Raw genomic sequence first — 13,466 nt, 5'->3', positions numbered from 1 at the left:
TAGACTGTAGGATGGTGAATGGTAGGTAGGCAGTAACCTTCAGGAGATGAGACAGCCAGGTGGTAAAGATAGGAGAGTACAAAAAGTGTGAGAGGTGGTCCACATAGCAGTGTGAGGGATCTCGTCCAGCAACCATCACAAACAAGTGGCAAGGGAACGAGTGAGGTGATAAAATCAAATGGAATAAAATGTGAAACAGCCTGCTAGCATCAACCCCCAATGAGAAGTATACCAAATATAGAAATTAATGAAAACCACGAAAGTAAGAGGTACAAGCTAAGTATAAACAAATGGAATGAACAGGGCATAAGTCTGTCCGAGTCTGAATTATCATAGAAGAGTGAAATAGAAGGAAGGGAGATAAGAGAAAAGAACAGTATCCTTCATGAATGGCCGAATTTTTAGGGAAGAAAGACCAGTCAGGGTAAGAAGAATATAAGAACAATGGAAAGGATTAGGGGAAAGAGTCAATAGCATAGGTATCTGAATGATTGCAGCTACAGAAGAGAAGTATGAAAAAATAGGTCTTAATAAAAAGGTGATATATATAAGTTACAGATTGTCAATGACTAAAAAAACATGGGTAAGAGTATGCATGATGACAATAAAAACCCAATGGTGCATGGAAATAGGGTAAGTGGGTCTATGGATAATGAAGGACCGGAACAAGGTGAAGAGAACTGAGGATGAAAACACCTTGTGGTATCAAAAAAGATGAATGTTGTAGACAAGGCTGCCTAATAACCAGCAATGGTGGAGACAGCTGATCCACTGTTGATCAGCCAGGTAAAGGAAGATAGATGGTAAATGGTAGGACAATCAGGAGGAAAGTGGTGACAGATGCACCACTGTCAAAAGACATGACACTTACACGAGTAGATGGATAAGGTAGAAGGACAACAGGAATAGGAAAGGAAAAAGGCTACCAAATTGGAAAGTCTGGTTCAACGGGTTATGGTCCAGATGAATCCCTAACATGAAGATGGAGGGAAAAAGATTCTGTGATATGTGAGGTTGAAGCAAGAGAAAGAAGACAGTTGGCAAGGGTAGAGGCAGTTGGGTTGTCAGGTGGCCTAGAAGGTTGAGCCAGTCATAGGAGTAACAACAAGAGATCTCCACAAGGAGTGTTTCAAATCAAGGCCAGGACTCAAGGTAAAGGATGGAGAGGTAGGTAAGCATGATGAAAAGGACAAGACCAATCCCGACTGAAAGCATCAACAGCCAGGGCCGAAGGTGATCAGAATAGAGGAAGCTTCGAAATAAGAAGGGCGGCAAGGTATTAAAAAGCGGAGACCCAAGAGAGAGAGTGCCCAGAATGGAAAATCTGGGAGTGAAGAGACCATTCCTTGGGGAGAACACAGTCCAGCCAAGAAAGGCAATCCACAATCAGGCCCATTGCACCTGGGAAATGGCAGGCGATGAACCATTGAGAAGTGACCCAATAAGGAAGATCCAAGGTTTGAAAGCAAGATGTCCTGAATTGGGTTCCCCTCTAAACAGTTGATTTTAAAAAAAACCAAAGGAATTGTTGGAATGAATCAGAAAAAAATGATCCACTAGGAGGGATAAGAAATGGAAGCCCAATGGACCACTGGAAGTTTAGGTACATTGATATGAGAGAGAGGACTCATCTTGGATCCATGTGCCAGATGGGAAACTGTCAATGCTTCTCAACCAAAGGGAAATTATTATTGAAAAGGCACAGGTAGTATTTGGGTAGAGATAATGAAATACCAATGGTGATATTTAATTGGTCCAGCTACCAATACAATCCCCAAGTAGAGATGGAGACAGATGAACTATTGAGGTCAAAGTTTCCTGCAGTCACTTCAGGACCAACAGAGGAGGTGCAAGTGTGTGTGTGACCCAAAGGGAAAAGCAGTTCCAGTGAATCTATGGTCTCCACACACTAAACCTCTCATACAGAATGAGTAGGATAAGATTGTAGTTTCATGGCTTACAGGCAGATGAAAGAAAACTGCACACAGCTGAGAAACAAGTTGAAAAACACTCCAAGGTGATTAAGATATTGGAAGTGTTGATGAACACTGCATACTAGAGAAATTGTACATAGATGGGATCAAAAGGAAGAAAGGAAACCTGATGAGCGCTGAGAGTGGGAGAGATGTCTGAGTAAAAAGTACAGTAACCCCTGTATGGACAGAAAAGCATCACTACAGGAGATGAAACTGTGACAGCTGGGCACCCACAGGACCAGTCTCAACATAATTGTCACTGGCAAGCTCGGCAAACTTGATGCAAGGTAGAAGAGGAAGTTGTGAAGTTAAAATCAAAAGAAGGGAAACTGAGGACTAAGTCAAGGTACACTGGTGGAAGGTATAGTTGGGACAGTGTGGAAACAATGGAAGAAAGCAACGATTGATAACGAGTAAGCCTCAAGCATGTGCTTCACTCAAATCTGGAATACCTCCAAAACTTCAGGGCAAAGAAAGGGGGCCAAGTGAAGATATCATAGAATGGAAGAAAAAACCTAGTGAGCAGGGAAATGGTAGAAGTGGAATGGGCCCACCACAGTGGAGAAGTAAATGAGAATGCCCACAACATTCTCTGGGTCATGTTGGAGTGCCTCAGACTTGAGGTGTAAAGAGAAGTAAAAATGTATAGTAAAAAGAATCAGGTGAAGCCAGGAAAACTGGGCACTGGAAGGCAAAACCGATGCCAAATAGCCTGCCCCCCAACACAAGCAACGGCAATCCTCAATGTGGAATCAACAAAGAAGATTCAGAATGACTTAAAATTGAGGATATAAGAATCAGATAGACGGGAAGGGCAAGGCTCGAGGTTATGGGAATATAATTAATTGGTCAAGGTAAACAAAATTAGTTAGGGTTACGACTGAGAAGTAGAGAATTAGAATAATAACAAAAGAGGTGACAGGATACTAGTCAAGAATAAAGTATTCATATGTATGTTTAAGGGATTACTGACAAATGCCTTGTTTACACAAATGTAACTTGTAGTCCAGAAATAATACATGAGTCTACAATTGGAATAGCAAGCTGAAAAAACAAATTTTGTGGATTGTCTGTGTTCTTAAATTCAAACGTTTCAGTAATAATATAATACCTGAGGGATAATAAAGGGTTCCTTGGCTGTCTCATTAATTTTATCCAAATCAATTAGCCTATATCAAGCCTTAACAAACCATGTACTCACCAAGCTCTCCCTTGAACTCTCCCAATCCTGTTGTGTCTGTCAATCTAAAGGCAATCTATCCCCAAAACTGAACACTGTTTTATGTTTAAATAGCCTAATTTACAGATGATTTCTATTTTGTGGAACCTTGAACCTATGTCCCCTAGTCTACCACTCTTAATATTAAACACAAAAAATATGATGCATCAATTTCACCTACTCCCTTTATAATTTTGAAAACTTCAGTTAGATAATTTAGCCTTTCTTTTCTCATGAGAAAATTATTTCAAGGTCTTTAACCTGTCCTCATATGATAATCAGCCCTTCCTTTCCAACAACTCAATAACCATTTTGCAGCAGGTAAGCAAATGATCAGTATCTGAGAGATCTGAAAATTACAAGGCCAGTACATCCAGTAGGATTTCCATCACAAAGTGAGATAATGGAAGTTTCTTCAACTACAGAAGATCAAATTATATTACTTAGGTATATTATTTTCTGTTCTTTTTATACAAAATTATGAGAATGCAACACTAAAACATCAATTCATTAATGAGGCTGCATCAGTCCACTGCCTGGTGAAAAAACTGTGCTATTTCTGTGACTTAAATTCAAGTACAAAAGTATATGAATCACAATTTCAATTCATACAGATGTAAAAAACATTCCCAACATACATGAAAAGAACAATTTGCTACATTATTAGAACTTGTTTGACACATGTTTTGAGTTTGCTGCTTCTTAAAGATGTATTAAAAATGTTTAAGTGAATAACAAGAAAAACACAAAACATTATGTAAAAATAAAAATTGATCCATTCCTCTGTAACCATTATTTTACAAATATCATGGGCTATGCAGGAGATGTATACAGAGATATGACAAATGGTTTAAAGCCAGTAATTCAAAGTTTCATTCAAAATACACTGTCTTGTAACCATGGCTCTGCTTCAACTTTGCCTATACACTATCTAGTGACTGTGCTTCTGCTACAACTTGGTAGCAAATTTCATGTGCACAGTCATTGGTTAAAAACAGTTCAGCTGACAAATTGTGGTAAAGTAACTGAATTTAATTTCAGTGTTATGAATTAATATTGCAGCAGTTACAATAACTTCAAAAACAGAGTAATGGATATAAATCTATGTATAATGTGGATCTGTGTAGCACTCACACAATGCTGAGTGATGCTAAAGTGTTTCAATCAAAGTGTTGTTCAGTCAGAGAAAATATAACAAAAACATGCTCACTTATTTTTAGATCACATTTAATTGCTCCAGTAACAGCCACTAAGAACAAACAGATGTTTTGCTGGATATTTCTTTTATATTTATCTACAAATGTTCCATTACACACAATATTGTCCTTTATATATTTTCTGTAAAGTTTAGGTCTATGGTCAGCAACAGAAATTTCCCATGCATGGATATCATCAGCCTTATATCCAAGATCTTGATACTCAAAGAAGTAAAAATTCAAAACAAGCGCAGCATGATTGGAGAATGTACTGGTTATTTTAACTTATAATTTAAGAGTTCCTAACCTATGCATTTTCACAACTAAGACAAGCTAACAACAATGGAGCATCCATGCTTGAGAAACTAACAATTGTTTTTACAAAAGCTGCAAGGAATTTAGTTCAAAGCAAAAGAAAATTTCCTGTGCGACAGAAACTGATATGCCTACCTTCACCAACTCAGAAATGACCCGAGGGCATGGACCGCCAAACAAGGTCAGATTTCTGCCAAAAGTCAGAAGATTTTTATCTGCGATTACAGAAAGGAACTCAAGACTGAACACAATACTATAAATGAGGCCTAACCAGAGATCTGTAAAAAGAAACGATAAACTTCTTTGATTTATATTCAAAATCCTTGTAGATACAACCCTAAAATCTTATTTACTTTCCCACTTGCAACAGTACGCTAACTAGGATTAAGAAACTAAATGACCAAAAACATCAAGCAAGATTCTTTTCTTCCAAAACACTACTAAGTTGATTTCCATCAAGGTGTTAATTATAGCTTAAATTAGGGTAGCCCACATGCATTACTTTGCACATAACATAGTTAAATGCCATCTGCCATTTATATGCCAAATGATCCAAATCCATTTATAAAACAACAGTATCATCCTCACAGCCAACTACACCCAAAATATTAACATTACCATCAAAATTGACCAAATTGTTGAACAATTTGTTATCACTACCAACTCCAATCTAATTGACACCATTTATTACAACTCTGCTTCCTCTCCTCTAACAAGCACTTAATGTATTGAGCTAACTGATCTCCCATGCCCACAGAGATAATTTTCTTTCCAAGTTTTTGTGGTACTTTATCAAAGGTATTCTGAAAATCCAGATAACTAAATCCACACCTTTATCTCAGCAATTCAGTTGTACATGTCTTAAAATATCAAAACTTGTGTACAAGAGCCTACTTTCTTGATTTAATAATTTTACAGTACATTCATGAAGAGCATTTAATGCAGAGATCATGTTTCAATATGGTGTCATCTGTACAATAAAAACAGGATGGTGGCTGTATGGTGTATGATGAGCATGTATTACTATTATTTCATACATGAAAGTAATATTAAAGTATTTATTAAAATATTCATTTTCTTTAATGCTACATTGCCTTTATTTAGTATATCTTATAGTATACATGTACATTTATTCAAATATATATATATATTATAAAGGCTTATCTATCGGAAGTATTAAATACAGTGCATTATTTAACCAAATTTATTTTAAAATATTAAAACATTAGTAGCTTTGACAAAAAAAAATAATTTTTAACCCACAATAAAATCACTAAAGAATGTCATACATATACATTTGACTAAGTGTGGCTAAATAATAGGGAAAAAAAACTCACCTTTCCATGAAACTGTGGGATAGGATGTCCATATTTCCGATATAAATGCACAGTCTGCCACATGCAATTGTACTGGCATTCTTCCCAGCATTGCCAGTAAAGTATACTCATGTACCAGGGCTGACTAGCTTTAAACTGAGCCAGAGACTTTGAGTCTGAGCAGTTTGAGGTATAGCAATGCTGTTGACAGAGTTGGTACGTCTTAGATCTATCACCTACTGAAGCTACAGTTGAATAAGCAAGAAGGCACAAAATAAAGGCAATCTTATAGAAACAGCAAGTGTGAGGATACTTCATGTTGTAAAGCTGCATCTTTTTGTCCAATGTTCTTGCTTCTTGCAAAGGTTTTCCTTACACTTCATTATTTTCAGTTTCTTCAACTTTCAAGCTCATTCTTATTTATTAGTCATCACAGTATTATTCTACCATTCATGTAGATATAGAAATTTTCTGTGGATATTTTAAATTTCATTTAACATGCTACTAATTAAACATTTTTTTGTGAAAAATCTGTTACATGTCCAAATAATAATTAACACTGATCTTCATAAGTCATAAAATTCTATACTTATTTAGTTTTCATTGAAGTCTTTTAGAACACCAATTAAACAAAAACTAATTCATTGTGCATACTGAAATCACTAAAATGTTATTTTTTCCATTTCAATAAACATTATTTCTTAACAATAACATTATTACTCCTTGAACGAGTAAAACAATTAATAATAATTATGGATTTCCTATATGTTTAATGTGGCACCATTTCAATTTTTAGTTAACCCCCTCATTTGCTATTCATTATTTGTACAGACTTTAAAATTCTCATTTTCCACATGTAGAATACTCAATATTTTCAAATTACATCTTATATTTTCTTCAGTTATTTTAATTTTGTTTCACTACATAGCAATATTGCCAGGATATCAGTTTCAATACCAATTAGAGCAAGAGCATACCAAAATGAAAAAACAGTGACTAAGTTCCTAAAATTTGCTGATAATGTTAAGGTCTTGGATGTTATTGATTGTGTTTTACAAAAGGATTTTGATTATTTGGTGAGCTGGCAAACAGCTTTTAATTTCAATAAATGCAAGGTAATATATGTGGGTTATCATACTTCGATTATATGTATAATACAGATGGAAATAACCTTAATAGTATTATGGAAGAAAAGGATATTGGTGTTTTGGTTGATCATTCTCTTAAACTATTCAAGCAGTATGCTGCTGTTAGTGGTACAATAAAGATGATTTTAGGTTGTATTTATAGAAATACTGAATATATAACCTCATTGTATAGTTTACTGGATAAGCCTCATTTAGAGTACTGTCTTTAGTCTTGGGAACCTTACCTTAACAAGGTATATTTTTCTTAGATAAGGAGATCAAAATTATATTCAGTATTCCATTTAAAGCACTCTAAAATTCTATTAGTTTTATTACTAGCAAAAGATCACTGCTTTGATGGTGTAAATGGCTTATCCACCAATACGTGGACCAATTCACATCAGTTTCTAGGCTATGGGGAATAAAACACATACCCAATCCAAAACCGTACACAAAACATAGTAGTGGCTGCACGTTGTACAGAACAAGATCTGGTTTCTCAGTGCTAATAAACCTATTTTCTCCATGATTTTCATAACATCTGTTGATAGAGATACCCGAGGAAAGCTCAACAAAGCTTACTTGCCACTGTAAGGTGAATAAGTGCAGTACCTGCACAAACATGAACAATTCTACTATTTTGTGCAAAAGGAACAGTTTGGCCAACCCCTTAGCCCACATCTTAATGGCCAAACACTATTGAAATACGAGCACTTTTGACAGTAAATATTTTTTAACAGATCAACCCCTTTATTGTAACTTCAACAGCAGAAACAACGACACCTTTCTGTAACCCAAACAATCTCTCAAATTCAGTCTTATTGACTTGCAGACTGGATGATAAAAGAAAGAAACAGCAAATATATGTTTAATTATATATAAATAAGTTTATAAGAAAGTATGACAACAACTGATAAGTAATTAAGAAACTTTGTAAATAATTTAGATTTTTGTTTAAAAGTGTACATGTGTATGTAACTATAATGACCCTATACACTGCTCTTGGAAATTCTAAATAGTTAGAAACATTTAATCAAATAATTGTAAAAATGTATGTATTCCATAACTCAGCACAAATACTGCATTAGATAATAAGACTAACAGCTAGACATAATATAGTATAAAATATAAAAACAAGAGATCTATTCATCCATCTCGGCAGTCTCATTCATTGACCTAAAGTTTAAAAAAAAAATTTAAAGCCAGCCCTCATCCTTGAAATATTTATCAAGTATTCCTTTACACTCAGTTAACTTTACTGCATATATAACATTTGAAGACAACCCATTCCAAAGGTTAACCAGGCTGTTGGAAAAATAAAACAAATCCTACCCTGCAAAAATTTCTATTTGTTTCCTAGTCCTACCATTCTTATCAAGTACAAAAAAGATGATTCATCAATACTATCAATTTCCTTAACAATCTTAAACACCTCAATTAGATCCCCTCTAACACTTTTGCAAGAGAAACCAATTTCATTTCAGAGATATTAACCTGCCCTCATACAATAACCTTTTTATCCAACGTATCATCTAAACCCTTTCCAATAATTCAATATCTTTCTTAAGGCAAGAAACTCGACACTTAAACTACTCCAAATGAAACTTAACCAAACTTATATAATATAACAACTTTATACTTGTAATCAGTATTTCTGCAAGTCCAACCGAAATTCCTATTTGCTCAACCACTATCAAACAACACCCTGCATGAATGGTTTATGAGATGATCAACCATAACACCAAGGTCTTTTTCTTCTATAACAATGTTAAGGTTATTCCCATCAAAATTATACATACAACTTATATTATGGTAACCTCCATGTATTACCTTGCATTTATTATAATTAAAAGCCATCTGCTATTTATTCCCCTGACTCATCAAGTAATCTAAGACATTTTGTAAAACAGCAGCAATATCCTCAAAACCAGCAACACCCAAGACTTTTAATATCATCAGCAAATTTAAGCAACTTATAGAACATTCCTTCACCTATGTCATTGAAGTAAATAAAAAAGAGCAAATGTTCTAACATTAAACCCTAAGACATTCCACTAATGACATAAATTAAATTTAATTAAACTCCATTCATTACCCTCTCCTTTCTTCCATATAGACATTTTTTTATCCAATGAGCCAACTTATCCTTTACATCTACATATTTTTTAACAAGCCTTTTACATGGCTTCCTGTCAAATGTTTTCTGAAACTGTAAATACACAAAATCTACGCCCTTATCTTTATCTAAATAAATAGTAACCTCTTCAAAGAATGTCAAAATATAAGTAAGAAGAAGTTTTCCATTGTAAAACATTGTTGACCATTCAACAAATTTTAAACTTTGTCAAATGACTTTGCAAAGCATCTTTTAGCTGACTTTCAAAAACTTTCCCACCACTAATGTAAGACTAATAACATTTGGATTAGTTGACTACGCTAAACAAACTTGAATGAATATAAAGTTACAATGAAAAACCATAATGACAATATTTTGATTACTGGATAGTTGGAGTAATCAAAAACACCAGTTGATTATTTTCATGACATTAATCAACTTAATTATAATTTTAATTAATCAGTTATTTTATGTGACTAATCAATACTCATAAGTAATCAATTACATCAATTAACTGTGTTAATCACCCTTCTCAAGTGGTGAAAAACTGCTGCAATTTAAAAATCACAAGTGCATATGTACTTGCACATATGAACAAAATAATTGTGTAATGGATATGGAAAGGTTTCAACAAGTGAACAAAAGAGGTGACAGGATACTAGTCAAGAATAAAGTATTAATATGTATGTTAAGGGATTACTGGCAGATGCCACTAATGTAAGACTAATAAGCCTATAATTTAGAGGGCAATTTTTATCATCTCCCTTGAAAGGAGGAGTTACCCTAACCAGCTTCCGCTCCTCTGGAACCTGCCCACTATTCAAGAACTTGCAAAAAGTATTACCAATCCTTAACCTCCTTCAAAACCTTTTGGGAAATCTCCTCTTGTCCAGGAGCTTTATCATTCTTTCAATATGCAATTGTAGTTCATTACATTTTTCAAGCCAACTATATCAACTCTGCCCAAAGATCCACTGAAACAAAATTCTTTGAACTTCCCAATTTTTTATTAACAAGCTCAGAATTAATTGATCATCTTGTTCCTTTTTATTTCCATCTAACAACTGTTCAGAATAAGGAATATTGCTTAAATCTGCTTTACCAAAAACTGAAGAAAAAGTAGAATTTTATAATTCAGCCATCTCATAATCATCAGAAATTAGCCTCACTTCATCCCTAAAAGGTCCTACTCCCATTTTAACATTTTGCTTAGCCTTAATGTATTTAGGGAAATCCTTAATGTTAGTTTTTTACATTTTCAGCCAAACATTTTTCAGATACAGTTTTTGATTTCTTAATGTCCTGTTTACAAACTTTCTTGATCTTCTATAAACCTCCAAGTCTCTCGTCATAGCATTTTAAAGTTACAAAGCTTTTCTTTAATGTTATCCCTTATATTCTTTGTGAGCCTGTTCTTTTATGTGCAGCCACCTTCTTTTTCTCCAATAAAGAATACATACATCTTGAATATTTAAAAATGTTTTTAACAAATTCTCCACATTTTATCAGTATTGCAATTTAATTCAGTTGCCCAATTCACAAGTGGCTTGCATAATGAATTTGGAATCTGGTACTACACCTGAATTTTTGGCAAGGGCTAGGAAAGACTTTTAATTTTATTACCCTTCTATTCTAAACAAGATGTTGGAATCTGTAGTACTGTCAAAACATTCAACTTTAAATCAAAAAACAATTAAAAAGATAGCATAAAAGATTCTCATCAAAAATTTTCTTATCTTACAAGTTACATTACAAATACAATGCAAAAGGAGTACCAACTGACTTCTGACAATATTATTATTAATAATAAAGTAATCGTCTGATCTAATGTTAGAATTAAATACATCAAAATACCTAAAAGTAAAAGTAGGCCTAATGTTGTTGTTTTCTAAAAGAATAAGAAATTAAGCTTTGAGTTTGTGTCTAGTGTTAAGTCTATATATATTAATAAGCTAATTCAAATTTAAATTTTATCTTTACTAAGTTAGTGTTACTAACAGTAACAAAAGTAACGTTAGACTAATAGTAATAATAAAAGTAATACTAAGATATCCCTTAAATTTTATACAACGAAAACTATTATACTTTGAAATATATATATATATATATATATGTTATATTTTAAAGCAACATGCATAACTACAGTTTTAACTTTTACCTCAACTCAGAATAATTTAGTACATAATAATACAAATACCATGTTACCAAACATTATGCATGCTGAAAGTCATCAATAGAGGGCTTTGGTTGTTCAAAATCATAGATATGATATTTGTAAATAATTGAACAGGAAAAAGATTAATAAAATCAGTCATTTTTGAAGAGAGTTGTTTTGTCCTGCACATATTTTTTTCTGTGAAATTTCTTGGTTAAATCTACTTATTCTAATAAAAATGTCGCATTGACATTACTTCACAATAAAATAAATTATAAAAGAACACATCATTTTAAAATGTATGGTTTCAACGCCACCTTCGCATGGCCTGGTGGTTAGAGTGCTTGACTCGAATTCAAGAGGTCGCATGTTCGAATCACATTCCTGAATATGCTCGTCTGTTCAGCTGTGGAGGCGATATAATGTTACGGCAACTCACACTTCACTTTAGGGACGGTTAACACAGATAACCCTCAAGTAGCTTTTCGCAAAGTTCAATGAAACACACAAACAATTTCAACACCAAAAGCTGGAAAAGCAATAGTAATCGATATGGCAAAAAGTCCTTTTCATGGGTTTTAGATTAATTTCTAGTACTTCACCAGCTTTTGTCGTTTAAACCGTAAATTTTAAAGTTTTTAAGATATATAAATAGTGTTTCAGCTAATCTTTCGTCTCTCATTGTCAATCCCAACTGCTGAGTTCAAGTATTGAACGAAAGGCATCTTGTGGGAGATAAAAGATACGACAGAAATGCAGTTTTCATATGTTTCTAATTTTGAATCCGCAATGGACAGATTAAGAGGAATGTGGAGAAAAAATATCTGCAGTTAACGCGATTTTTATCACAAACAACTTTATTGCGATTTCAGAACATTGTAATCACTTTAAAACAGTTTCAGTTGTTTCCCAACACTATAACATTTTCTGCGCCACTCCTCACGTGATTCCCACTCATCTTCCGGGTTCAAGCATGGTCGTTTTGTCGGTAACGTTCCCATTGTGCCATTATTTTAGCAAGTATCCTGAGCATGTAAAGAAAACATTCAATACCTATGAATCTCAGAGTGTATACAAGTTCAACCAAAAGCTCTAAAGTACAAGTATTTTTCCCCATAAATTTCTCAATAGCTCTTCACGCAACATCAATGGCAATGAAATAGAAAGTTTATATTTGCTTGTTAAGTTTCACGCAAAAATACCCAAGTGTTATCTGTGCTATCCGTCCATAATTTTGAAGTGATAAACGAGAAAGAATGCAGTTACTCAACATTACCTACCAACAACAGTTGGGATACTCTTTATCAACGAACAATGAAATTGGCTTTTATAATATTGTTACGACAGCGGAAGTCACGTGACGCTTTTCACACGTCATGAGCTTCTAGAAACTTCATGTCCCTTCGTGAAGCCTCGAGTGTTTACTAGATTTTCAGTATTCTTGTATATAAGACCGCCAAGAAGTGACGGCAACAATGTAATTGAATTGCAGACAGAGATAGAGATGACAATTGAGTCAAGCGCGTGAATCGTTCGTTCATTGTGAATTATAGCGTTTGTTTAAGCGTGACTGTGGAAATTAAGTGTATTGCAAAGTTGTATTGAGAAAGAATAAACTATTTTTATTTAAGAAAGGACTTGTATCGCTAAACATTCTTCGGAAAGCATTTTTACGGAAAATTAACCAACGAACACAGAGGCGTAACAATATTGTTACGTCTATGTTCGTTTGTTAATTTCCGTAAGAATTCTTTCCAAAGAACATCAGCGATATAAGTCCTTCCTTAAATAAAACTAGTTTATTCTTTCTCAATACAACTTTGCAATACACTTAATTTCCACAGTCACTTTAACTTAAACACACGCTATAATTTACAACGATTCACACATTTTACTTACGGTCACTACCGCTCACTTGACTCAATTATCTGTCTCTATATCCCTCTTCATTCTGCTATTATTCATGCCGTCACTCCTCCTCTCCGCTTTATTTGCCGGGCTTATTTATAAAAATAAAGGGTGTCTAGCAAACACTAGAGTTGCCAG

General features: G+C 34.0%; 1 protein-coding gene across 1 annotated transcript in view; it reads right to left on the bottom strand.

Moving 5' to 3' along the window:
• LOC106477607 (post-GPI attachment to proteins factor 3-like) overlaps positions 1-11,491 on the bottom strand; it is a 48,114-nt gene extending 36,623 nt beyond the window's left edge. The window contains exons 1-2 of the mRNA XM_013938153.2: positions 11,424-11,491; positions 6,044-6,493 (exon numbers count right to left, since the gene is read on the bottom strand). Coding sequence (XP_013793607.1) covers positions 6,044-6,355 — 312 coding nt within the window. The 5' untranslated portion in view covers positions 6,356-6,493; positions 11,424-11,491. The remainder of the gene's footprint in view (positions 1-6,043; positions 6,494-11,423) is intronic.
• Between the last annotated feature and the right edge of the window lie 1,975 nt (positions 11,492-13,466).

The sequence above is a fragment of the Limulus polyphemus genome, unplaced genomic scaffold (genome assembly GCF_000517525.1).
Source record: "Limulus polyphemus unplaced genomic scaffold, Limulus_polyphemus-2.1.2 Scaffold167, whole genome shotgun sequence".
Taxonomy (NCBI): domain Eukaryota; kingdom Metazoa; phylum Arthropoda; class Merostomata; order Xiphosura; family Limulidae; genus Limulus; species Limulus polyphemus.
The sequence above is the reverse complement of the archived record's forward strand: the minus strand, read 5'-3'. Positions and strand labels throughout refer to the sequence as shown.